Source organism: Enoplosus armatus, chromosome 19 (genome assembly GCF_043641665.1).
Source record: "Enoplosus armatus isolate fEnoArm2 chromosome 19, fEnoArm2.hap1, whole genome shotgun sequence".
Classification (NCBI taxonomy): domain Eukaryota; kingdom Metazoa; phylum Chordata; class Actinopteri; order Centrarchiformes; family Enoplosidae; genus Enoplosus; species Enoplosus armatus.
This window is the reverse complement of record NC_092198.1, coordinates 5,440,485-5,464,232: the sequence shown is the minus strand read 5'-3', so window position 1 is coordinate 5,464,232 and position 23,748 is coordinate 5,440,485. Positions and strand designations below refer to the sequence as shown.

The following is a 23,748-nucleotide window of genomic DNA, read 5'->3' as shown; positions in this document are numbered from 1 at the left end:
TGATACTAAACAATAACATCTTCAGGAGGAATATCATAGTGGATATATTGACATCAAATATAGTCTTTATCTGACTATTCTGCTGCAAGAAGGTGCACAGTACCATTACATAGGCTACGAGGAACTGCTATGCAGGAGATTGTTTGCATGAATGATGTTTTTTAAAAGAAACAGATATCAAGTGAGCCCCATTAAAAAACTGTGCAACAGCCTGTTCTTTACGACTGTTTGTCTGAGCACTTGCTCCATACCGCCTCCCCGAGGAGGTTACAATAAATAACCGGGTGAATTCATGAAGTGTTCTCCGGTGCGCTCACTCCTTCTCCACTGTGCCCCTGTCATCACTCGGGCTCTGAGACACCATCCAGCCTCTTAGTTTGTCTTATTTTACATTTAAACCTACCATGACTGAAATATTTTTACTTTATATCCACGGAGCTCTGGCAAAATTAACTAAAAGTGCGCCCTGCCTTTGTTCGGATATCTTTTTAAATATTAACAAGTTGTCATGTCATCTCTGACTGGAAGGGGAGAGAGATTTCCTGCCTCGGTCAGAGGGACACACTGGGTAAGTCAGATTTATTCATTATAAGCGGGATTTGTTCGCATGTGTAAAGCCTTGCATGGTCTTTACAGAGTTTCACATTAGAATAATCTTGTTGCACTGCAAAAAACAACAACATTTGGGTGTGGTTACAGTTGTCCACGTCGATTGACATCTAATTTCCCGCTGCCAAAGCCCACATACATCCTTCTCATGATGATTTGTTTCTCAGAGCTCAGAAGTGCCGCATCACTGTGAGTCCGCCGGCTTTTCTCCAAGTATTAAACGGAAAGACTGCCAGCCCAAGGAGCGCCCCGCTCCTGAGGGTGCCGGGGGGACCAGAGGCGACCCACATCGGAATATGTGCCAGAGAGCAGACGCTGTCCCGTCGTACAAGTCCCTCCCTGGAACCGTAGGAGACCGCATCAGGAGTACTATGTTCTTCGGAAGCGGGACTATATGCAGAGGCTCCATGTCGGCGAGTCCCGGCTTTGGGAGGTCTGAGAGGAAAGTTGCGTGTTGTGAGAAGTGCTCGGCGACCCTCGTTGCTCTCAAGAAACAGGCTCTGAGCCTGGCGGTCCACCACCACTTCTCCTGCAAGGTCAGTAACCATGGTGCTCTGATGGAGCTGGTCAGGGATGCTGGTGCACCATCAGTCTGCTCACTCTTAGGTCGACACAATGAGGAAAAAAATATTGTTCATTGTTTTCAGCAGGTGGTGGTATATGGTTATAATGACAGATAATAAAACTTATATAATGATACCACTTGGTACTCTTCAGGCTAAAACTACACTAATATAATGATATATGTGTACAGCCGATTTATACTGTGTAATCAAGAGCTTAATAATTAGTCAATTAATCAATTAGTTGATTGACAGAAAAATAAACAGCAGTAATTCTGACTGATTCAGCATTCAAGTCTTTTTTTAAAAAGCAAAAATAACCAAAATGTTCTGGTTCCAGCATCTTAAATGTCAATATTTGCTGTTTTTTTTTAATTGTCTGCTGTGATAGTGAGTTGGAAATCTTTAAGGGTATGAAATAATACTGAATATGTCAGCTTGGGCTCTGGGAAATTGCAATGGACATTTTTTATTTTCAGACATTTTGCACACCAAAGGATTAACCAGTTAATATTAGGCTCAGCCCTGATTGACTCACTTTTCACACATTTTCTGACTGTATGTGTGAGTGCTGTATGTTTAAATCCATTAGAAAGTGTTTTAATGTTCATGTGGGTCCATCAGTCTTTACAGTGCTGCCTCTGGGAGGTATGCACACACCAGCCATCTGTACATTTGTCACCACTAACATCCATCAAGCACACTCCAATCGACAAAGTAAACCCGTGCCATTCCTGCGCGAGCGGTTTCAGATGGGCATGAATATTTCATCTCGACATCCATGTGTCATCTCCGCAGTCCTCTCCATTGAGGGAAGACTATTTATTTTTGTCCTCTTAAGTGGGATGGGGCCCAGCTAGCGTCATGTTGTTTTAGAGAGAGACCACAGGCCAGAGGAGCACACAGAGTGAGCAGGAGAGAGAGAGAGAGATGGTATCTTGTGGCCACAGAAATGGTCAGAAGAAATCTGATAAGCCAGCCAGCTCCTTGCAGGTTTATTGATCTGAGCATGATTTCTCAAAAGCATCATGTCTCTGTAATGTCATCTTTTTTAGATGGGCTTGCAATCTGGCTTAAATGGGAAATCCAGTCGCCCATCTGGCTACAACAGCACATTTCTTCCCTCATGTATCTGCCATCATTTCTGTAAGACACCCAAATCTGAAACTGAAATCTGCAGGTGGTAGATTGTTTATTTTGCCAATTTCATGTAGAATAAAGAGAATATCAGGACATACATGTGGCTTAATTACCCCTGGATATTATTTTATGCAAGATACATTTAGTCCCTGATGTTTCAGCACTTTTGGAGTTTTAAGGACTTTGTTTTACATAATTATTGAGAGCTCCTACAGTACTCCTCTGGGGGAATATGGGTCACTGGCAATGCGCTGGCAGCATGCAAGGATGGATGGGATGGAGGAGGGGGTGAGTGTGTTGGATGTCGGTAGGTGTCAAGGGCAGATCAAACAGGATGCGACGGTTGATGTTTTGATGTTCACTTTGTTAGCTTTGACAGCCTGGGTCCATGCTTGGGACTCAGATGTCAAAAAGGATTTAAACTTTTACAAACCTCATGTTGTCAGAGTTTTCTAAATTAAATGTGATTACTATAGTAACACGCTCTCATTAAATTATCATGACATGATTCTGCAAAATGATAAGACTGAAAGGCTGCCCGGCACTCATTCACAGAAAGAGACTTGTTCTATTGTTGGGATCCTTTTATAGCAGCACTTTACCACCTGTGTTGAGGCCAGGAAACATTTTTTTCAGTTTCAATAAGAAAATATTTTCTTCAGCGGGGAAAATCAAAATAAAATGCTCCTTTAACCATTGTGTGGTAGCATGTTGCTCTCCGTGAACTGGTGGATAACAACAGAGATCCATCACGCTTTTAGTAGTTTATTTTAAAAGTGCAGTAAGTGCGTTTTCTTTGCTTACTGCACTTTTAAAGTTGTCAGGGGTATTATTAATCAATACTCCTGCCTCCATGATTACTTTGCTGAGTGCTATGATTGCTTTCACTGCCTCAATTTCCATATGCTCATTCTGATCATTCATATAATTCTCAAGTCAGAAATCAAACAAAGCAAATTAGTTTCGTGATTATGTCTTCACTTGAAGCTTGGGCTGATTCTCTGATCTCAGTAGGTCAGTCTCTTTTGTGAGAATAGAGCTTATGTCAGTTACGGGTAAGTAACGGCCAAGTTTGTTTGCAAATGTAAAATGATTTCTTCCACTTCTTTGTAATTTTTGCAGGACTCTAGTGACCTGTCTGTATTTCTTCATGACAACCTTCGCGTCCATAGTCGGTCCACCAATGAGTCCAGGGACAGAGAGAGGGAGCAGGGTGAGTGTGGAGCCTGCGGTGTAAACCTGAACCAGCTCAAACAAGAGGCTGTCCACTTGGCTCTGAGCAGGGGTCAGTCATTAGCTAAGCCTCCCTTTGAACCCAGCTTTAGCACCGGTACACTGCTGGGACAAAGTGAGACAAAGCATGGAGACAGAGCTCCAAGGGAGGCTGCCACGGCTGTGCATCAACCACGCAGTCGCACCCACAGTCCTCACAGCCCGAGAAGCCCGAGGACGCCTCAGAGGACCCCTCAAACCCTCAGACGGAGGGGGCCCAAGCTCCCCAACCCCGATATGGACCGCTGGGTAGAGGAGCAGCAGCAGCTCGTCACTTCTAAACCTGCGGCCAACACTGATGGTGTCACCATCTACTCTCACCATCAGGTACCCCTAAAAGCCTTCTCTTACCACTAAATCACACGTAACACATCCCCTAGCGTGCATTCCCCTTTTAATGAGCTATATGGGTGAAGTACGTCTTTACGGGTGCATGTGTCAGCAAAGTAATGATTCATAGTGCCTAATCAGAGCCTATTTAGATCCTGTGGCTGAGGACATTGTTTAAAAGTACTTTTGCTAATGGAATGGAATTGGGTCATGATTTACCCCTGTCATAAAAGCCAGCCAGTCAAAAAGCACTCGTGATCAATAGGGGGATGGTCATATTTAACAGGGCGGCTGGTGAAATATGCATTACTGTGATGGAAGCCATACTAGATTGACCCCTCCCCCCCAAGTCCCCCATGAAAAAGGTTATAAGCCTGCACAAGGTGAGTGAGAGCATTTTAGATGGTTTGTACAATGTTGTTGTTTCAACTATGGTGGGTTTTTACTCTTGATCCATATGGACAAAAGGTAAATATTAATATCCTACCTTTGACGAACTACTTCTAGATATCATGTGACCTGGTTGACAGAGAATCTTCATAGACATCACAATTCACGATATAATAAGGAGGTAGTGTTCATAGAGCTGCAGTGAGAGTGAGACTAACCCTTATATAAAGAGTTTGAAGGATGATATCTTTTTTCCCAAAACGTGACAGCCAATGTGCAAAGAATTGATGAAACAGTGTGCTTATCTGCTGTAATGTAAGCTCCAAACGTTAGCATGCATCCAGCTTTCTACCTACAGTAGCAACCTAACCTAACATTACTTCTGAGGGCAAGGAGAATTTCATACTACAGTATTTTCTGTTAAAAAACTGTCATGCTCTGTCATGCTCTTTATTGGATTCGCAGAAATCTATACTCCAACATCTCTAGCCAAAGCAGCGTTATGCTTGCCAATGATCCAATAAATATATAGGAACATTACAGATATTATTGTAAATCACAGTAAATCAATCTAGTGTATGTCACTTCACTGTTTTGGCTCACTCGCGCCTACAGAGCGACGGCACGAGCAACAGTATGCTGACTGCTGTTCACTTAACTCCATATATAACCGATAACGTTAGTCCTCATCATAAAACTTTTTCCTCTTGTAACATAAGACATGGACTTTAAAAATATGGACAATAAAGGATAAGTCTAATCCCCCTCTTGTTAGAATTAATGAGTCTGATCTTGCATTTTTCCTTATCATACTTATAGTACTAGGGCTAACTAATACAAGAACAGTGCTGTTTCTTTATTTCTATGTCTCCTACATGTATCAGCAACTGGTGAGGTTGATGACTTTTTTTCCAGCTTTAGCTTCATTCATATTTTAGCACGATATCATATACTGTATGTAGCCTTCATGTGCATATTTACTTTACAGGATTCTTGTTTTTTGTTGTTGAGCCATTGTTTCAAAAATGACTATAAAAATTGTAAGTGGTAAAGTGCCCACCGTTATCAGTATTGCTGCGTGAGAGCAGAAAGCTGGACACGCATAGCAACAGTGAACAACTGAAGGGGGTGGGGCTTAGCGCATGGTCAATTGGACCTGTAATCAACCTGTTATCCTTAATCGACTTGTCTAATCACATTTAACAACAACAATGAAACATCTTACTCAAACGAAACTGTCCTGGGCTTTGCAAGACTGCATGAGAAATTAGCCAAGCGGGTCCAGTATGAGAGCAAATCAATACAGGTTTATGTGGCTGAGGTGAAGCAACATGAGAGGAGTGAGGACGGAGAGTAGGGATGCAGAGGAAGAGAAAGTGTTTAAGACGGGAGGCAGGAGAATGGACTGGGGAGAAATGACGAGAGATGGAGAGGAGGGCAGGAAAACAAGAGATAATAAAAGACTGTATGAGAGCAAATACAGAGCAGAGAGAAAGAGAAAGCAAAGATAAAGGAGAGTATACATTATCCATGTTACCTTTGGCTACATACATTAACTTAGCCCTGTCTTTGTCCTCCTCTCAGTCTCCTTCTGCGGTTCCTCTATGGCACTAATTGGCAGTTTATGGTCGGACATTATTAGAAGAAAAAAAACTGAGCTGACATTGTTATTTTGCCCTAAAAAAGGCAGAGACACTGATGAGATGTGGAGCTTGAGAGCGGTACATGAGAGCACTGAGATGTTGGCTCGCTGGCCTGCGGCGAGGCTTGGTGACTTCATGTTGAGCAGTGGCATGCTGAATAGCTCATGTTGCATATGCGCGGCACAGTCATGAATGAGCGCAAAACACACCTTGGAGCCACAGCTGTGTAAGTGTTGGAGTTGCTTTACATAAGGCTGCTTGACTGAGGGTGTGTGTGTGTGTGTCTTCAACTCTGAGTCATGTTTTACAGTCAGACAGCAGTCACTACAGCCATCACAAACTATTCCTCACACTTCACATGCATCTAGCAAGAGCCGTAATTTAAAATGGTGTATGCTTAACCCACTGTGCTCTCAGCCTAGATGCCCTACTTAGACAGACGCACCCTACACTTGTCCCCAGAGTAATTCCCGTGATAATAGCCCCTTTTGGAGTGGGTGCAGGAGTGCAATTACAGATTTGGATTTTTATAATGAGCTTCTTCCTGCCAGCAGGCTGCAGATGATGCTTCGCTGGGCTGCGGTGACGCTGGGATCGTACAGACTAGCTCAAAGATCCCTCATATATCCAGAGTGGTGACCATCGCCAACACGGCTGCTATGTCCCTTTTAGCCAGGTAAATAAATCTATGTGTGTAAAAAAAATGTGATCTGCTTTATCTGCTAAATTTGTCCTGATCACACCACAAGTTTCACCCCCCCCCCCTCTTCCCTGCAGGGCAGCCGAGAAGCTCAACCTGACATCTAGGAAAAAAGGCCAGGCTTCTGATCCAGCTCCCGCTCATCTCTCCACCTGCTTCAGGGAGATGATCCAGAAAAACCCACCGCCTGTCCCCTCCTGCCTGCTCCAAGCTGCCACTAGAACCAAAGACTCGCCCAATGTTGGCAAGGTAGACCACAGGGCTTCAGATTCCAGTAGATTTACAGGAGACGCAGATTTTTCTGTTTTTCAGAGAACCACACTTGGTGTGGCTGCCATTTGGTAATAATTCCAACAATTCTTCACATTACAGTATTTGCAAGACTTAAAGTTTGGTTGTCATAGATTGATTTACTGACATCAACCTTCATACACAGTGTTAAGCTGTGTTCACATGTACGTATATTATAGCGTCTGCTGCTTTCCTCGGCACGTTTGGGAGATCTGTAGGCGATAACTTATTGGCATATATGAAATCCTAAAAGGAATAGTTTGACACTTATTTACTTTTCATCATTTTCATCATTTCATCATTTTCTTGCAGAGAGTTAGATGAGAAGAATTTTTATTTGAAGTTCGGATAGAACAAAGTTAGCTAGTTCCCCCTGGTTCCAGTCTTTATGCTAAACTAATCTCCTACAGTCTCTATCTTCATATTTAGCGTACAGACATGAGATCGGTATCGAGCTTGTCTTCACTGTTTGCTAGGTGTCGCTACAACAGTAGTTACATCACTACGACTATGACTCGAACAGCATTTCTGTAACAAACCTGAAAGTTAACATTTCACCCTATAACAGTTTTTTTTGTTTGGTCTCAATAACAAATGATAATTTATTAGTCACCTGGATAGTTATGTTCAGAAACACACCTTATTCATTCATCCTCCATCTTTAATCACAGCACACGCGGTAGCCTTCAGCCATTAGCTGCACTCACGAATATCACTGCAGCTTGGGTTCAAAGTTCAACAAATCTGAACTCTTGACTCTGCGCGGCTCTTTGCAGCACATACATCAGCGCGGGACAGTAGCAAGGACAAAATTACACCACATGCTCATAAATGGAAGAGGTACGCCACCTGTTTTTCCTCTATAATGTGTGTTGTAAAGACGTATCCATACAAATACTTCCCATATTCTAACATTAAATAATTAAGAGTCATCTTAGGTGTCTGCTGAGTTTGTGTACATGTAATATCAGAAGACGATGGCATTCACTTGATGAAGATCCTGTGTTACCTGGTTACCTTTGTATCTTATACTGGGATGTGTAAATATATAGAATAGGTCTGTATAAGTATATACTACCATCCTCGCCCACAACCACCACCTTGGAAGTGTTTTTACCACCCCTGTTGCAGAGTAAAGAGATCACAGTCAATTTGGAAGAGATCCTATATCACCCCTTCTTTTTTGATACACTGTAATGTGGCGCTAATGTCTCCATCTTGTTCCTCCCCCTCCCCTCACCACCTCTGGGAGAAACCGGGTAGATCAATATGGCTGCCTGCCCTCCCCTTGTCTCAGATAGATGGACTCTTGGGTTTAGTCTAGAGTTACAGATAAGGGCTCAGATAGACCCCACCGCCGGCCACACCTGCCCGAGCACTCAGCTCCGTGTGCATCTGCGTGCCAGAATTTATATGTGTGTGCGAGCGGAGGAGGATTTTCTCCGCTTGTAAATGGGTCCCTTGAATAATTTAACCCTCATAAATAGAGTTTGACACATGTTCAATAGGGTTAGGGAGCCACTTCTTGCATAAGGCATTACAATTATGAGCAGGGGAGAGGCATAAAATCCTTCACAACACTGGGAACTTATCACGTGGCGGATGGAGTACGGCTTGCAGATTTTCAAATTGAAGGATGATGTCATCGTGGTTTAATGCAGTCTGGGCAATTTCAAGAAAACCACATTCGACTGGGTGTCAAGGTGCACGGGGCTTCTTGCAATCTTGCAGATGCGAATCCTGATTAAGAATCATTTCATAATTGGTTTATAAACCTTATTAGAGCTTATTGTCTTTTGTGAGGTAAATGTTGCCTTGTCTTCCTGCAGACTAAGACCTAGTATGAGCCTTGTTAAATGGCTGTCAGAGTCAGGATCTAACTTAATTTAAGACCGTAAAGCCTCTAAATCCTGAGGCTTCCTGTAGAGAACTGCATTAAGGAATTAATGTCATGACATGCGGAGATATGGCAGGAGAGGTATGCCTAGCCATGTAGTTGTAAGTGCACGTATGGTTTCTGGATTAACTGGCTGTCTACCTTACCCTAAAGAACACATATTTTTTACCTCAATTTAACATCAATCATACTGCTCATTTTTGTATTTATACCATCAGTTGATAGCTATGAAGCAAAATAACAGATTGCCAGATGTGTTAAAGGGTACAAATGTGCCTCTCTGAAGGGATGTTGGTTGGAAACATTTACAACAGCAAAGTACGCCATCGTTAGGCTCACCATCCCAGTGCTCAACCCTAATCCGTTTTGACATTTGCTGCTTTGTTCTGCCTAGGTTTCCCTTTTCCAACCGAGGTGTCCCGCAACCTACGTTGCATAAAATAGTATCTTAGCCTCCCATGGCTGAGCAGCAGGGGCTCAGAGCTGAAGTCTGACTGTTATTTTCCTCTCTCGCAGCTACGTTTGATGTCAGTTAAACCCCCTGTATGGTAAACATAAAGCCTTAAAAAAAACACTTTTTTAAAAGCAATGCATAAATAGAAGTTTATGGTATAAGGTGTTCTCAGATTTCGAGATTGCAAAGACCCTGTGATGGCTAAAACTCGCTGAATTTGATATGAAGATATTTTTTAACCTCACTCTTTCGAAACTCATTCTTTTTTCATAACTTTCCGTTTGCTGCAGGTATTATTTCCAAAAGTTACATATGTGCTGTGCGCTGGCTTCTTCTGAAATCACTTACATACATGTTGCTCTGTAAAAGCTACTCACTCCTTGCATTTAATAAATAATGGAATTTTCTTCTCAAGGTGTCTCAGTAGTTTAACATGTTTAGCACTTTCATACATATATGTATACAGTATGTATGTCATCTCTCTGCAGCAGCTCTCCAGCTGACTTAGTGGTAGCTGGTTGCACTATTATGCTAGTAGTAAGCTAGTAAATAGGATAGCATTAGCCTTGGTAGATTGGACAGTGTCTATTTATTTTTCTTTACATAATACATGGGTGCCATACCATACAACATTAAAGAGTCAGTTCACCCAAATTACAAAAAAACATAACCTCTAGCCACGCAGACAGTTTCAGTTGTACTTGTCCAAGTTTTGAGATGTCCGTCTCTGTCGCCTCCCAATTATAATGGTGATTTGGTGATTTGAATTTAGTTTGTGGTGCTTACAGCATTGAAAATCTACATTTAAACAAGACTAAGAGTCACAGCCATGCTAGCAGCTCTGTGAGGCTGCACAGAGGTGCTTTGAGCTAAATGCTAACATGCTCGCAATGACAATGCTGGCATGCTGATATATAATCATGTATAATCATGTTCGCCATTTTAGTTTAGTGTTACCGGCACCAGACCTAGGGGAAATCTAGGCCGGTAGCAAAGGATACACAAGCTGAGGAGGCCTGTGTAGCCTAATATCAGCTGTGGATTAATGAGAGAGAGGACTAAAGTTAGCTTTTTGCTCCAGCCACAGCGTGTTTATTACTGACTGCAACCTATATTATTCATGCAATCAAATCTTTCCAAGTGCATAGAAAAAAATAAATAACACAATCCATAAATCGGAGTAAATAGTAAATTCTGTAAAGCAATAGAAAATGTAAATCAAATGAAAAGTAAATGTACATAGACTCAAAAGACTTAAAGCATATCACAAATAAACTCAAAATATTAACGTGCATCAAAAATAAAATAACTCTAAACACATACACCTAACTCCTGTGCTGATTCTCCCAGAACAGTGATAATCATTTAAGATTAGCTAAATACACATTTACTTATTTTCAGCACTATCGCATGTGCTCACTAACAGTGCATGCTAACATGCTAACATTTGCTAATTAGCACTAAACACAAAGTATATCTGAGACTGATGGAATGTCATTAGGTTTGCAGGTATCTGGTGGAAAAACAAACTGTTGGACAATTAACATTTTTTTTACCTGATGATGACGCTAGACGAAAAGCTGAGGGTCCACCAAAAATGTACGACCATAAAAGTGTGTACGAATTTCATGGTAATCCATCTAAAAGTTGTTGAGACATTCCAGACAGTGGTAGAACCAAAGACAGACCGAGATTGCCATCCCTAAATCCAAGCCGCTGCGGTTTACCCCGTCAAATTTAAAATTTCAGTGGGAATTCAACAGTTCATAACGTACTGTAATTTTCAACATGCTTCCATCTCCCTTGCTGTATGTGCAGGTCAAAGTCGTGCTGAGGGTGAGCCCAACACTGTCAGAGGGCCAAGGCCAACCACCTGTTCTCCGGATTGACCCATCCAAGAAAAGAGTCACCATAATGGAGCCGGTCAGCAAAAGCCAGCCACACTCTACGATGACGCTGGGCAGGGACGGCAAAAATCTTCTGAAGACCTTAAACTTTGACGCTGCCTATCCTCAAGAGTCAAGCCAGGTTTGGTTCTTCATCCTGATTACTGGTGAACATAATTCAAATATGGTTTTAAATGTTTCCATTTGCTTAATACTGACCTATCTTGATGGATTTGTTTTGATAATGTTACATTAGCCTGGCACATGTGTTTTCAGTGCATACCCCCACCCCCCCCTCTGTACACCAGGGTTGGTTTGCTCTCTCTGTCTGATGACCTGAAAGATGATAGGGCCTGGATAGCCACCACAATTACACAGTCCATCAATTATATTCAAGCTTTTCCAAGCTCTGCTTACGGTATCTGAGCCCAAGGGAATCTACAGAATCAGTATGCAGCCCCCCCCCCACCCCTTGCTTCAGTTCTTTCGTTTCATTGGATGTACTTTATCAGTGTGGAGATGAATCATAAGATGCTCGCTGTCCTTTGTTCTCTCTGACCAGGCTGAGGTGTGTGCCGGCGTCTTGGCTGATGTCATCCGCTGCGTGCTCAGCGGCAGCGATGGATGTGTTCTGGGTTTGGGATGTGCTGATGTGGGTGAGTAATCGGTCACTGTGAGAGGCCACGGGTTAAAATCTTAAGATGAGAGTGGGACGCTTTTATCTGTACTCAGGGGCCATCAACCCCCGCCCCCCCCCCTTCCTGCTTCTCTGTCCCATTCCTGCTATCATTCACTCTTTCTATCACTGTCTCCGTTTTCTCTCTCTGTCTTCTTATCAATCTTGATACACATTTCCAACCTACCTTGTTCTTTTGCTTTCTCTCCTGCTCCTTTTGTCTTTCCCTGTTTTCTTTTTTTTCCCACACTAGCGACAGAAAAGTGTTGCCATTTCAACTCTCTCCTTCTCGGTCATTCATCTTTCACCTGTTACTTTGTAAATAAAAGCCTATTCATCAATTATACAACTCGTATGCTTTTTTAAAAGCTCCCCGTTGCCTGATAGACATGTCAGCATACTGCACAAAAAGGCACAAACAGGGGACTGCAGACAAAATGGACTGTAATACGTCGCTATTAGAGAGATGGAACCCTGCACTTAGCGTCGGTGAATGGGTTTAATAGATTTGCAGGACACACACACACACACACACACACACGGTAAGGACAGGGTCTCCTTGGAGCTGCTTTTTCACATGACGCCACTCTCCGTGAATCTGATTGAATTAGTTGGCCAATACAAACTACATGTGGCCCACAGCCAGGGGATATCAATCTCCTCCACAGAATACTATTCTCCCTGAATAACGGCAGGCAGCTCGGCCTTTAATTGGAGTAAACCAATTCTCTTATCCTCATTCAATTAGAGTTTGGATAAGACAAGAGAAGGTAAAACAGCCCCTTAACCCAAAACTAATGTGGGGCAAAAGTGCACTTGGAGATACAGTGTGGCAGCAGTCCAGTTATTTGCGCATTTTTGTGAGTTTATGTACGGTGTCTTGTGATTTGCGTAAGCTAGTGCACTACCTTGGAGTGTATAATGTATGTGCTGATGGGGTTCCCATGTGTTTAAAGGGTAGCATGTGCAAGTGTTTGTGTGTCTGTATGTAGCATGCATACATCTGTGTGCTCTGTTTATCATCCTCAGGCTCCTGGTCCAGCATGGTGGGGAGTGGTGAGAGCATCCAGAAGCTCGGGCTGATTCCCTGTGCCATCTCCTGGCTGTACAGTGCCATCGAGCGGCGGAGGGAGAAGACCTGGACCGATCTGACTGTATCCGTGTCTGCTGTAGAACTCTGCTGCGGAGACGAGGACACGCTGAGGGATCTGCTGGGGGAGGTCGTCCCCTCATTAGGCGGTATCCAGGACAGCCCAAAAGCCCATATTAGACTCCAAGAGGACCCCGTCTATGGGATACAGGTATAAAAAAACGTATTATTATATATTTATTTTATATATAAAAAAAAGAGTTATTGTTATTGGTATGACTATGTACAGTCTAATCAATCTTTGGAAACATATACAAGACTGTCCCAAATCTGGAAACCAGAGAGCCAAGACTATATTTTATGTTGGTGCCACTTCACTGGCAATGCATCAAAGACTCAATTTGAGTATTCACACACAAATAAGCATTATTTTAAAGCTGTTTTAACAGCTGTGTACCAGACAATGAAACCATATTCTTAGAAAAATGGGTATTTTCATTGCCCACAAAGGAATTGTTTCATTCATTTTCAGTTGGAGGTGGCAGTGATATTACAGATAATGTTTTAGTGTTCTTGTTTGTTCAATTCTCTAAATTTGTTATTTTAATAGTAGGGTATCCGGATCTGCATCAAAACACAGTGGTAGACAATAGTGGGATAAACGTCAGATGGTTTTCACTTAAGTCGTTTATGAAGAGATTCTCTCCACATGAGATTTTATGACCATCTTCTCCCCTCCATCCAGCTACGTAACCACAACCGGGTGAAGGCCCCCACTGCTGAGCGGGCTGCTTCCCTCCTGGATGCGGCCATTGCGGCGCGCCGGCACAGTGACTTTGTTACGTACCTGTCCCACAGCTCGATAATGTTCTTCACTCTCCATGTTCAACCCCCTCGTACAGAAAGCAGCACCATTGGGAAAGGTTGTAATGAATTATTCAATTACCAGGGCGGCTTGAATTTGTTGAATTCACTGCTGATTTAATGCTTTAACGAATTTTTGCATATTTGAAAACATGTAAAGCTTTTTGCATTTACACTCTCCTCTGCTATCTGATTTCCATGCTTAGGCTCACGTGGCCCCACTAAGTTGACCATGATTGATGTGTGTAGTGGTATGAGGGGTATGAGCAAAAACAAACCTCCATTTTCTGAACTGGGCCCTGTCGTCTTGTCTCTACTAAGTGGACATAAAACCACCCACAACAAGTAAGAATGTAACTCCAAAACATTACAGGTGTAAACATTTTCACATACTTTGTCGAGAAATCAACTGCATTAATGTTCTGACAGTGAGTTGAAGTTGATAGTCAGATTTTTGCGTGTAAACCCATTTTATACTTTCTGAAAAGCTAAGTGACTACAATAATAGCTACATAAAATTTTGGAAATTGATATATTTGGCTGTTTGGAGATTAAAAGGACTGATATGTTAATGTCTGGACATTTACACTGTCTCTGCATAGGGCAAGTAAGTTGACTATGCTCCTTCGAGAGTCCTTGGGCCATGTAAATTGCCATACCACAGTGATCGCTCAGGTTGCTGATTCACTGGCACACCTTCAAGAGACCTTATCCACCATCCAGCTGGCTGCTCGCATCCGCAGGACGCAGAAGAGGACGAAGGTACCGAACATGCCCTGTAGCGTCTTTCTAGCAATTTACCACCTTTTAATGGCATCACTGTGTTGGTGCTGTTTTTGTAAAGGAAGTGAGAGTTTTATGATTTCATTTGTTTTAAAACTTGCTGTACGTACTGTTTTACCATGTGATTGTTTCCAAGGCACGCCAATGATTTATTCGTTGATTTATGTTTTGGGTAGTCCGGTTCTTGAACTAACTCCATAATCTATCTTTATCCAACAGCAGTCCACGTCATGTTCTCCTTGTGGGAGGAGTTTGACTAAAGATTATGAGAGAGGGCCTCAGTCTTTGTCCCTGAGGGCATTCCACTCCACCGATGAGGTCGATGTCGACATCCCTCGTTTACGCTTGCGTGGTGAACTGGATGAGCGCTCCAGTAGTGACCAGTCCTGTGACACAGTCATCCAACTAGACTCAGATGGCTTGGTCCAGTCCAAAGGCACCTCAAGGCTGGCACAACCTGAATTTGTGCCCATCATACCATCTTTGCATCCTAACAAGGCTGACATGGACGACCCGGAGTTTACCGCTCTGCTCCAAGAGCTTCTGAGAATTCCTCAGCTGCAGGGAGAGAAGAAGAACGAGGAAACTATTCAAGGGAATATTGAAGTGCTGAAACCAGACACGAAGGAGTCAGGGAGGGACTGTCTTAAATGTGACACATTTGCTGAACTTCAAGAGCGCTTGGGCTGTATCGATGGAAGCGAGATAACAATGGATGTGCTTAAGTCTTCCTCAAAAGGGCCACCTGTTAACAATGTCACAGCCAAATCGCAACCCCAGAAACAAACAGGGAAACAGACAGACAACGAATCATCAGAAACATCACAGACGTTATTGAAACAAGGGTTAGGCTGCAGTCAGACCTCTGTCGGTGAAAAGCAAACAGATGGTGCCTTCCCTGGAGACAGTTTTCAGAGAGAGGATTCAGGTCTGTATGACTGCGAGGAGTGCAGTGCAACCAGTTCCAGCGAGGAACTGCTGAATCAAACTCTCAGTCTTAACATGACCTGTCGCTCTGAGCTGCCCAAAAATGGAACTCTCAAGTCAGATGACAAACTCTCTTATCAGGACTTTGATGCTCAGGGCACGGCCGTCACCAGTTCCCTCGCACTTCAGCCTAAAGGTAAACAGGAGAGCCCCGAAGCTGCTGATTGGTTCAAACCAGACAAAAGGACCTCACCAGTTGGCAAGAGCTCCCCAATATCTCCTTCCTCCTCCTGCTCCTCTTCACACTCATTGGCTACCAGTGTTATACTTGGAGATGTCTTACCTAATCGACCCACAGAGGACATTAAGGAAATGAAGGCCACTATCACAGTAACTGTTCAACAGCCACTGGACCTAAAAGGTCAAGATGAACTTGTTTTCTCTATGGTGGAGGAGGTGACTATCAGTGGTGCATTGAACAGAGGGAGGACAGGTGGAAACATTATTTGTATTAAAGACACTGCCCAATCACAGGCACCTGTTCAAGGCTCTGCCAGCTCTCAACCAATCAGGATAATCAGCAATATCAGCGAAGAATGTGTAGCCGCTGGCTCCTCTAACACAAACAAAAGCTCCGTAGTTCAATCTGTTGCTACAGAGGATAGCACTGAAAAGTCCCAATATCAATTCAGAAGGGAAAAAAGGTTCTTACCTTCATTTATAAATCCCATGCTGATTAATACAGATATGGATTGTGAGTTGGATGGTGCAAAAGCTTTTACAGAGGTCAAGTCGCGGTCTGAGCTCAGAGGGAATAATGTCAAATGTCCAGAAGATAGGAAGGCTTTTGAGAAGAGGAGTGGGGCTTTTGCTTCTGAGACACATACTAAAAAGTCTGACAAAGGATGTGACTCACCTTTTAGCCAAACTTCTTATAACCCAGTGGTTTTGGAAGATTCGGCTTTCTGCGATGAAACTGCAGAAAAGAGAGAGATTGGAAAGAGACTGAGAAATACAGACAAGAGCTACCCGAGAGACAGGGAGCATGTTTATTCCACTAACACTCCAAGGGGTTCAGAGGGTGGAGAAATCGGTTCCAGACGTGTTGGGAATGCCCCCAAGAGAATTGGTGTTTCACCTGGTTGCCGAGAAACCGCCCCTGCTTTCTTTAAAACAGGTAGTTTGCCTAGAGGCTGGCAAAATGCCAGCTACCAGGACAGCTACCATGGCTTTCACATGGCAGACGACCACAGAGACCCAAGGGGGGTGACATCATCCTCCCCGTGTAGCCCAGGGGTAACTCTGGAGAGGAGGCAGGGCAGACATCAATCCCCAGCAAACCACAACCCCCATGTCTCTTCTGCTCGGAAATATGGAACAGAGTACAAACAGCATGCTAGTAGTGCTCCCAGAAAGGGTGTTGAGTCTTTGTTTGAGACCTCAAGTCCAAGTATGAAACTTGATAATATGAGTGGGAGGCTGAAGTCACCCATTGAGGACAGTAGCAGACTTTTCAGTGCCAAACTGGAGCAGCTGGCTACCAGGACTAATTCCCTTGGGAGAACCCCAAGGGACTTCCCAACTCTGGATAGAGGCAGTAGTAACACCTCCATGAGCTCTAAGGGCAGCTCCAAGGGAAGCTCCAAGGGAAGTGCTGAAGGGGCTTGTAAGGGACGTTCTAAAGGAAATAATGAAGGTGATTGTACCTTACCAAGGGCTAGCAGGAGCCCCAGGAAAAATCCTCGGTCTGACCAGAGTCGTCACTTCTTTTCTTCTGAAAACCCTGTAACTCAATCTGCTAGGCATAGCCATTCCAAGCTCTCTGCTGTGGGGAAACTGAAGATGGCTAGCCCCAAAGTCCGTCGACTGTCTGCCCCCAGCATCAAGAACCTCAGTCTCCCACACAAAGGCCTGCGGCAGTCCATCAACCGGAGCGCCAGTCTTTCCCCAGACAGTAAAACTGTTAGCTTTGAGCGGACATCCTCCTTTCTCTCCTCTTCCCCTCCACGGTCTTTTCACTCCATCAGTCGGACTCCGAGCCAGAGCTCCACATGCTCATCCACAAAATCTGCCTTCCAGGGGTTTGTCAATGGCCGGATCTCAGACCTCTTCAAGGAAAGGGCCTCTAGCCCCACTTCAGGAGGGCTGGACCAAATGACCACACTTCCTTCGCCATACAGCCGGGTGACTGCTCCGCGCATGCCCGATCACCTGAGTGGGCACGCGAGTGACACCACCAGTGTGTTGAGTGGAGATTTGCCCCCAGCCATGGGGAAGACATCCCTGCATTTCTCTAACAGGAACAGCATGGTGAGCAGTGGATATGACAGCATGGTGAGAGACAGTGAAGCCACAGGCAGCAGCACCTCAAACAGAGATTCTGTCAGCGACAGGAGTGGCTCTGTCCTCAGTGTGGCTCGCAGCAGCCGATCATCTCGGAGGAGAGGCAACGCAGGTAAAAACACCTGGAATAACTGGCCTTTTATGAACTGAACCTGATGACGTTCTCTTCTGGAAAGATCAGAACCTAATTCAGTGCAGAGTGTGTTGTTGGTGTTAGGTGTTAGTTTGTACTCTCAAAAAAGTCTAAAGTTAGCATGCACATTGAGCATCTTAATGATAACCCATGCCATGTTTTATTTTACTTTCGTCAATTTTTTATTATTGTTGCACGGTAAGTGGTGTGCTGGCACATTCACACCAATCCAATTACATGCAATAGTAAAGTGTCAAGTGCTGAATCATATTTCATTTGAAAAGTTCTGGTGTTAAATCTTATAGGAATTTCAATCAAGTCCAGAAAGAAAAGTAAATAAGGTTTAACGTCCCGCTCTGAGAACATGCGGTTTCCAAACCATAAACAACAACATTTTTATGAATTATAGTTCCTCCATCTTATTTTTTGGATTGTAATCTGGCCACATAAAATATTAATGTGACATTAATTGGAGATGACACACATCTGTAGAATGCAGTCAGACCTAGTTTCCTCACTGGCATTAAAAGCCTAATTGTGTAGGAGGTCACATCATTAATATATGAACCCTGTGACGATACACTTACTAACGGCAGCACAAATGCAGAAAATGAAGAGTGTTTGGCCGATAAAGTAAATTATAAAGATGGGTGTATGCACACTAACAATACTTGCTAATGGATAGACAGTGAGAAGCTCTTAATATCATTTTATTGAAAACATGGTTAACTCAGTAAAAACTGCTAATGGAGCAATTAAAACAGGAGACAAAGCTTTTGCTGGATATGAAGTCCCCTAACATAATCTACCGTTAATTTGATGATTCAATTCTGTCTGTGCTTAATTTCTCCTTAAGTGTCCTGTTACATAATTAACTCATCTACATTCTGATGAAAGCTGTACCCATACAGTATCATTAGAGTTAAAACATATTCTTAATATCTTAGGATAAAGTATCTTTTCCTGTACTGGCAAACTCAGTCAATCCAGAGAGAGTTACAGAAATCGTGTCTCCTGTCTAGACTTATAATGAATAATATGGTAGCCCTGGCAAGCTGCATTTGCCCTCAGGCAAAATTACGGTACAATGTTTTGGTCTGTCTGCCGATGGCTGGTAAACTGAAAACAATTACCGGCTACAATATTTTTCAACTGGCCATAAAACGCCATATGATACTATATTATTAAAAACAATGTAATTACTATTTGAGTCTTTAATCAATTCTATTTTCATACATCGTGCTCTTCATTTTTCCTTTTAGGTTGATCTACTCTGGCAATGTGCCGCCACATACTTGCAGTCTCTGTTTGCAGTTAGCACTAAATTCTCGTCTGTGGTTCTGCTCTGTCCCTAGCTAGCTACATAAAGCAAGCGTAACCGTAGCGACGGTGAACAGGGAGGGTCAATCGAAGAAGTGCGATACAATTACTGACAGTCACACGTTGCGTGCCGCCACCATTGTGCAGTCGATGCAAAACAAAACACGGTCAATCAACTTATGTGTTGTAGTGATGAGAGTTTGAAGTGAAGTAGGCCTATTTCATTATTTCATTTGCCAATGTAGACTTTTACTTGCATTTGGCACGTGGTGGGTGCTAATCTTTGACCCTGGGAAAGTTCCCCATTAGAGCACATGGCCTGGGCTTTGAAGGCCCCTAAGGCAGACCTGTTGTAAGAGAAAGTTGCGACACACTTATATCTTGCCGCCACGTGGACAGACAGCAGCAGCAGCAACTATATTAACGCGTAATGTGCATTGATTACTATGATGACTGTTCTTATATTCCATATAAATATAATTACATATTTTCTGGTGAGTGCTGGAGAGACAGCATTAATCTTAACTCGTTTTTCTGTGTTTAATTTTGAAGGGAAGGGGGGCTGTTACCATAACGTAGCACATTCACAGCATATGTTCATTAATGTTTTTCTATCATCATAATTACTCACATCCACGCCACATCAATGCCAGCAACTGCTCAATATGTCCAGGGAAAGGGCACATTTTTCCATGAATGGGCAGTCTTCAACAAAACTGATTCGACCTCCTAAAGGGAGAGGAAGGCGGCAGAAAGCAGCAATATGAACTGAGAACAAAAGAACATAATCTTTACAAATAGAGCAGGTCTAGACCGACTCTTTATAATGTTATTACAGAGACCCAACAGTTCCCACCATGAGCAAGCACTTTGGCGACAGTGGCAAGGAAAAACTTCCTTTTAAGAGGCAGAAACCTCGAGCAGAACCAGACTCTGCTTTGACCACACTAAACGTAAAAGATTCAAAATCTGACTAAAATACAATACTACCTCAAATTCAGTTTCATTAGGAAGAATATCCCAACACTTTCACTGCATATTTACAGTTGAAAGCTTCAGAAACAGGAGAAGGGAAAAGAAAGTTGAGATACAGCATCTCACTGCGCTTTCTGCCTCACCCTGCTGTAGGTACTCACCAGCGTCGTCTTTCTCATGATACACCCCTGTCCCTGAGACGCTCGGCTAGTGGTCTGCGGTCTCGCTGGGTGGATCGGGGAATCCCAGAGGCCTACGAGATCAAGGTCTATGAGATCGACAATGTGCAGAGGATGCAGAAAAGAGCAGGTGCTGGCAAACAGGTGCTGGGTTTATTTTGATTTTTTTTAGGAGGTTAAAGGGCATTATGTAAAATATGACCTTTATCAACCTCTATTGGCAACCAGCGGGAATAACTACATTGGTAGAATGTCCACCCAACCTCTTCTAGGGTCTCCCAAGCCCTGTCTCTATGGTTGGGCTCCGACAGCTGGTTCCACTCTGGACCCTGGATTCGCTAAGCTCTGATGCTCGGTCATCTCTTATCAAACCTTTGGACTATCCTCACACAAGAACGACACAGCCAGCAGATTATACTAGCTTTACCTAATTAATGGCTGTGATAAAACCATTGGCTGTTATAAAAAGGTATATTCAGGTATTTTTCAACCCTCTCATACTTTTTATTTTAACTATGGGTCATTCGATCGCCACCTCTGATGTGGAGATTCTGTACACGCGACTCGGACAAAACAAGTATTTTGAGCCTCCTACAGCTTTCCAAATACTTAATACTTACATAAACCTGTACATGAACCATTTTAAATGTTTGACAGACATTAGCCGTCTGGATTAGCTATTGTAGCTAATCGCATAGGGAACTACTACAGGGGCAAGTTGCAGGCTAATCAAAGCAAGCTTATGAACTTAAACAACTCCAGTATTTAGAGCATGTACTGTAGTTTGTAAAAAATAAGGTGTAAAAGTAAGTAGACCACACCTTTTATTTCAGTGCGTCATATACATTTAATCAACATTTCATACTCATGCTCATCTCATTTTTAGGTTGTAGCTACAGGTTGTAAACATACGTTAAACCTCCACTGCAAACTAAACTGTTATTTATATCTTAAGTTACATACATGTATGTGCCAGCTAAACCTATTTTGATTCGACAAGGAATTTGAAAGGATTTAGATTCAATAAGTTCTGTGTGTTCCACAGGATGTAAGTAGACAAGCCAATGCATTGCTTTGCTTTAGTTTGGTAGTGGCTTCCTCTCAGCAATTTATTTTGGGTTAGTGACCTTGGGATGAAGAGTTTGTCTTGTTTGATCACTCGGGAAAAATCAGGGTGGGGAAGTGAATGACTGACACTTACCCTCTATCACACTGTCCTTGAAGAAGGTACAACTACTGCAGTGGCCACAAATAAAGACTGTGGCTGTACTTGCCTGCTACCAGGTGTCGTGTGAGTTTATTATAGTAAAAGCAGCATGAAAAATAGCATGCTCGGTGAACTGACCCCAGGCCAGCAAAGGTTGAATAAAAGATTCAACCTTGCATTTAGTTCAAAAACAAAATGCTCCGCATGTGGTGACATAATGTCCCCATGACGAGAGGTCTGGCCTCATGAGACTATTCCCCCGCCTCCACCAGTCTCAGGGACGGCAACTTTGATGCAATTTTAATGACCACATGGGGGGAAATTGGGTCAACGCTGCCGCAAAGGACAAAGAAGAAGGCTGGAAGTAAAATAAATAGAACATGAAGATTTGTAAAAGAAATAGCACATATTCAGGAAAATATTAATTGAAGTTATTTTGTTTCCCTTTAAAATGTGCATGTCTTGACCTTCCCTTCATGGTCCCTGACACCTCCTAATGTTAGTATAATAAGTAATTCTATTTAGTAGCCAACAGACCTGTCTTGTCTCACTCCCCAGAGGTGTCGTCCCTGCCCTAACATGGTGTTTATGAGAGAGAGAGAGAGAGTAAGGGGGGGTTGCTGTTGTTCATCCAACCTCTATAACTGTGTGTGTCTGTGTAGAAGATAACAAGCAAACAAACACAGTATCCTACAGGGTGTATTTGCACGTGTTCATTCATTAAAAATAGAACTAAAAGTAGTGAAACGTGTGTGTCTGTGTTTGTGTTTTCAGGGGCCTACATGCTTCAGTGCCAAGCTGAAGTTTCTGGAGCACCGTCAGCAGCGGATCTCAGAGGTCCGAGCCAAATACAACAACCTGAGGAGAGAGCTCGAGCAGGCCAAAGACAACCTCATGCTGGAGCCCGCCAAGTGGAACCAAGAGTGTCAGTCAAATGATTCTTTCTCTGAAGACATACGCATGCGAGATAATATTTTTCTTCTTTTGAAAATTACAGTAAATCAGTATAGACTGGTTTTTACCACATTCGTTAATACATTTTACATATGTACTGCCACAAAATCTTACCCCAGGAACAATCATCAATTAGGGCAACTAATTATATATTTTATCAATTCATTAAATAATTGTTTTGTCTATGAAATGAAAACAGTGAGTAGACTTTTTCTTAGGGCCCATGGTAGCATCTTCAAATAGATATAACCCCAAATATAATGTATTAACCAGCGTGACAAAGAAAAACAGCAGAACACACTCTCAAGAAGATGGAACCAGATAATGGTTGTCATTTTTGCTTTAAAACTGACTGAAATGAATAGATGATCAAAATAGCTGATCGATTAATTGATCATTTAAACTCTACTTTTAGTGAGTGAGCAAATAATGAGCTTGTAGTATGAACGTATTTCAACAGGGGGCAGCATCCTGCTACTGCAGGGAATGTATACAGAGTCCTCTCTGCCATCATTAATATTATCTTTAGCACTATTTGTAATTTCTTACGGCACGTTATATTTTTTACTCTGTACACAAAGTACATGGTGCTGTTACGTAAGATTGGAGTGTCTCGAAATACCAATAATTGAGGTGGGTTCGCGTCAAAACTGCAATGTTGTGATTTTTAAATGAAGAAATCCCAGCACCCTGTGAAGTATTTCTTAAAGTAGTTGGTATTGTTCAATAACCCGGTCACACCCTGCAGATATATTATGGCTAATCTGGGCTATGGGGCAGTAAAAATCACCCCCAAAAAATCAAATTCCCCTTTAACCTCATTGTAATATTGTCAACATACAATAACCCCACACAGTAATACCTTGATTAGCATGCTTTACCTCACAAACTGCTTCAGTGTCACCTCCCTGTCCCCCTCCAGTCGACCTGTGGCAGACCTTCGAGGTGGACTCCCTGGAGCATCTGGAGGCCCTTGAAGTGGTGACGGCCCGGCTGGAGGACCGGCTCAACCTCTGCAAGGCCAACGTCATGATGGTCACCTGCTTCGATGCCGCCACCAGGAGACGGCATAAGAAGCGGCGTCGAAAAGCACCAGAGCAGAGAGCCCTGAAGGGAATCTGA

General features: G+C 43.0%; 1 protein-coding gene across 1 annotated transcript; it reads left to right on the top strand.

The window, feature by feature from the left end:
• Positions 1–508: 508 nt before the first annotated feature.
• Positions 509–23,748, top strand: kif26bb (kinesin family member 26Bb). The gene is made up of 15 exons (XM_070925890.1): positions 509–568; positions 777–1,145; positions 3,435–3,911; positions 6,499–6,623; positions 6,725–6,896; positions 11,108–11,317; positions 11,738–11,831; positions 12,881–13,152; positions 13,687–13,864; positions 14,012–14,150; positions 14,408–14,567; positions 14,808–17,970; positions 20,440–20,609; positions 22,447–22,597; positions 23,549–23,748. The coding sequence occupies exons 1-15, from the start codon at positions 509–511 to the stop codon at positions 23,746–23,748; spliced, it is 5,940 nt and encodes a 1,979-aa protein (XP_070781991.1).

Bases quoted from the DNA above. Each gene is read 5' to 3' on its own strand.
- kif26bb (XM_070925890.1), top strand. From the start codon at position 509: ATGTCATCTCTGACTGGAAGGGGAGAGAGATTTCCTGCCTCGGTCAGA. The intron at 3,912-6,498 runs GTACCCCTAAAA...TCTTCCTGCCAG, and splicing joins CCATCTACTCTCACCATCAG to CAGGCTGCAGATGATGCTTC. The intron at 14,568-14,807 runs GTACCGAACATG...TTTATCCAACAG, and splicing joins GGACGCAGAAGAGGACGAAG to CAGTCCACGTCATGTTCTCC.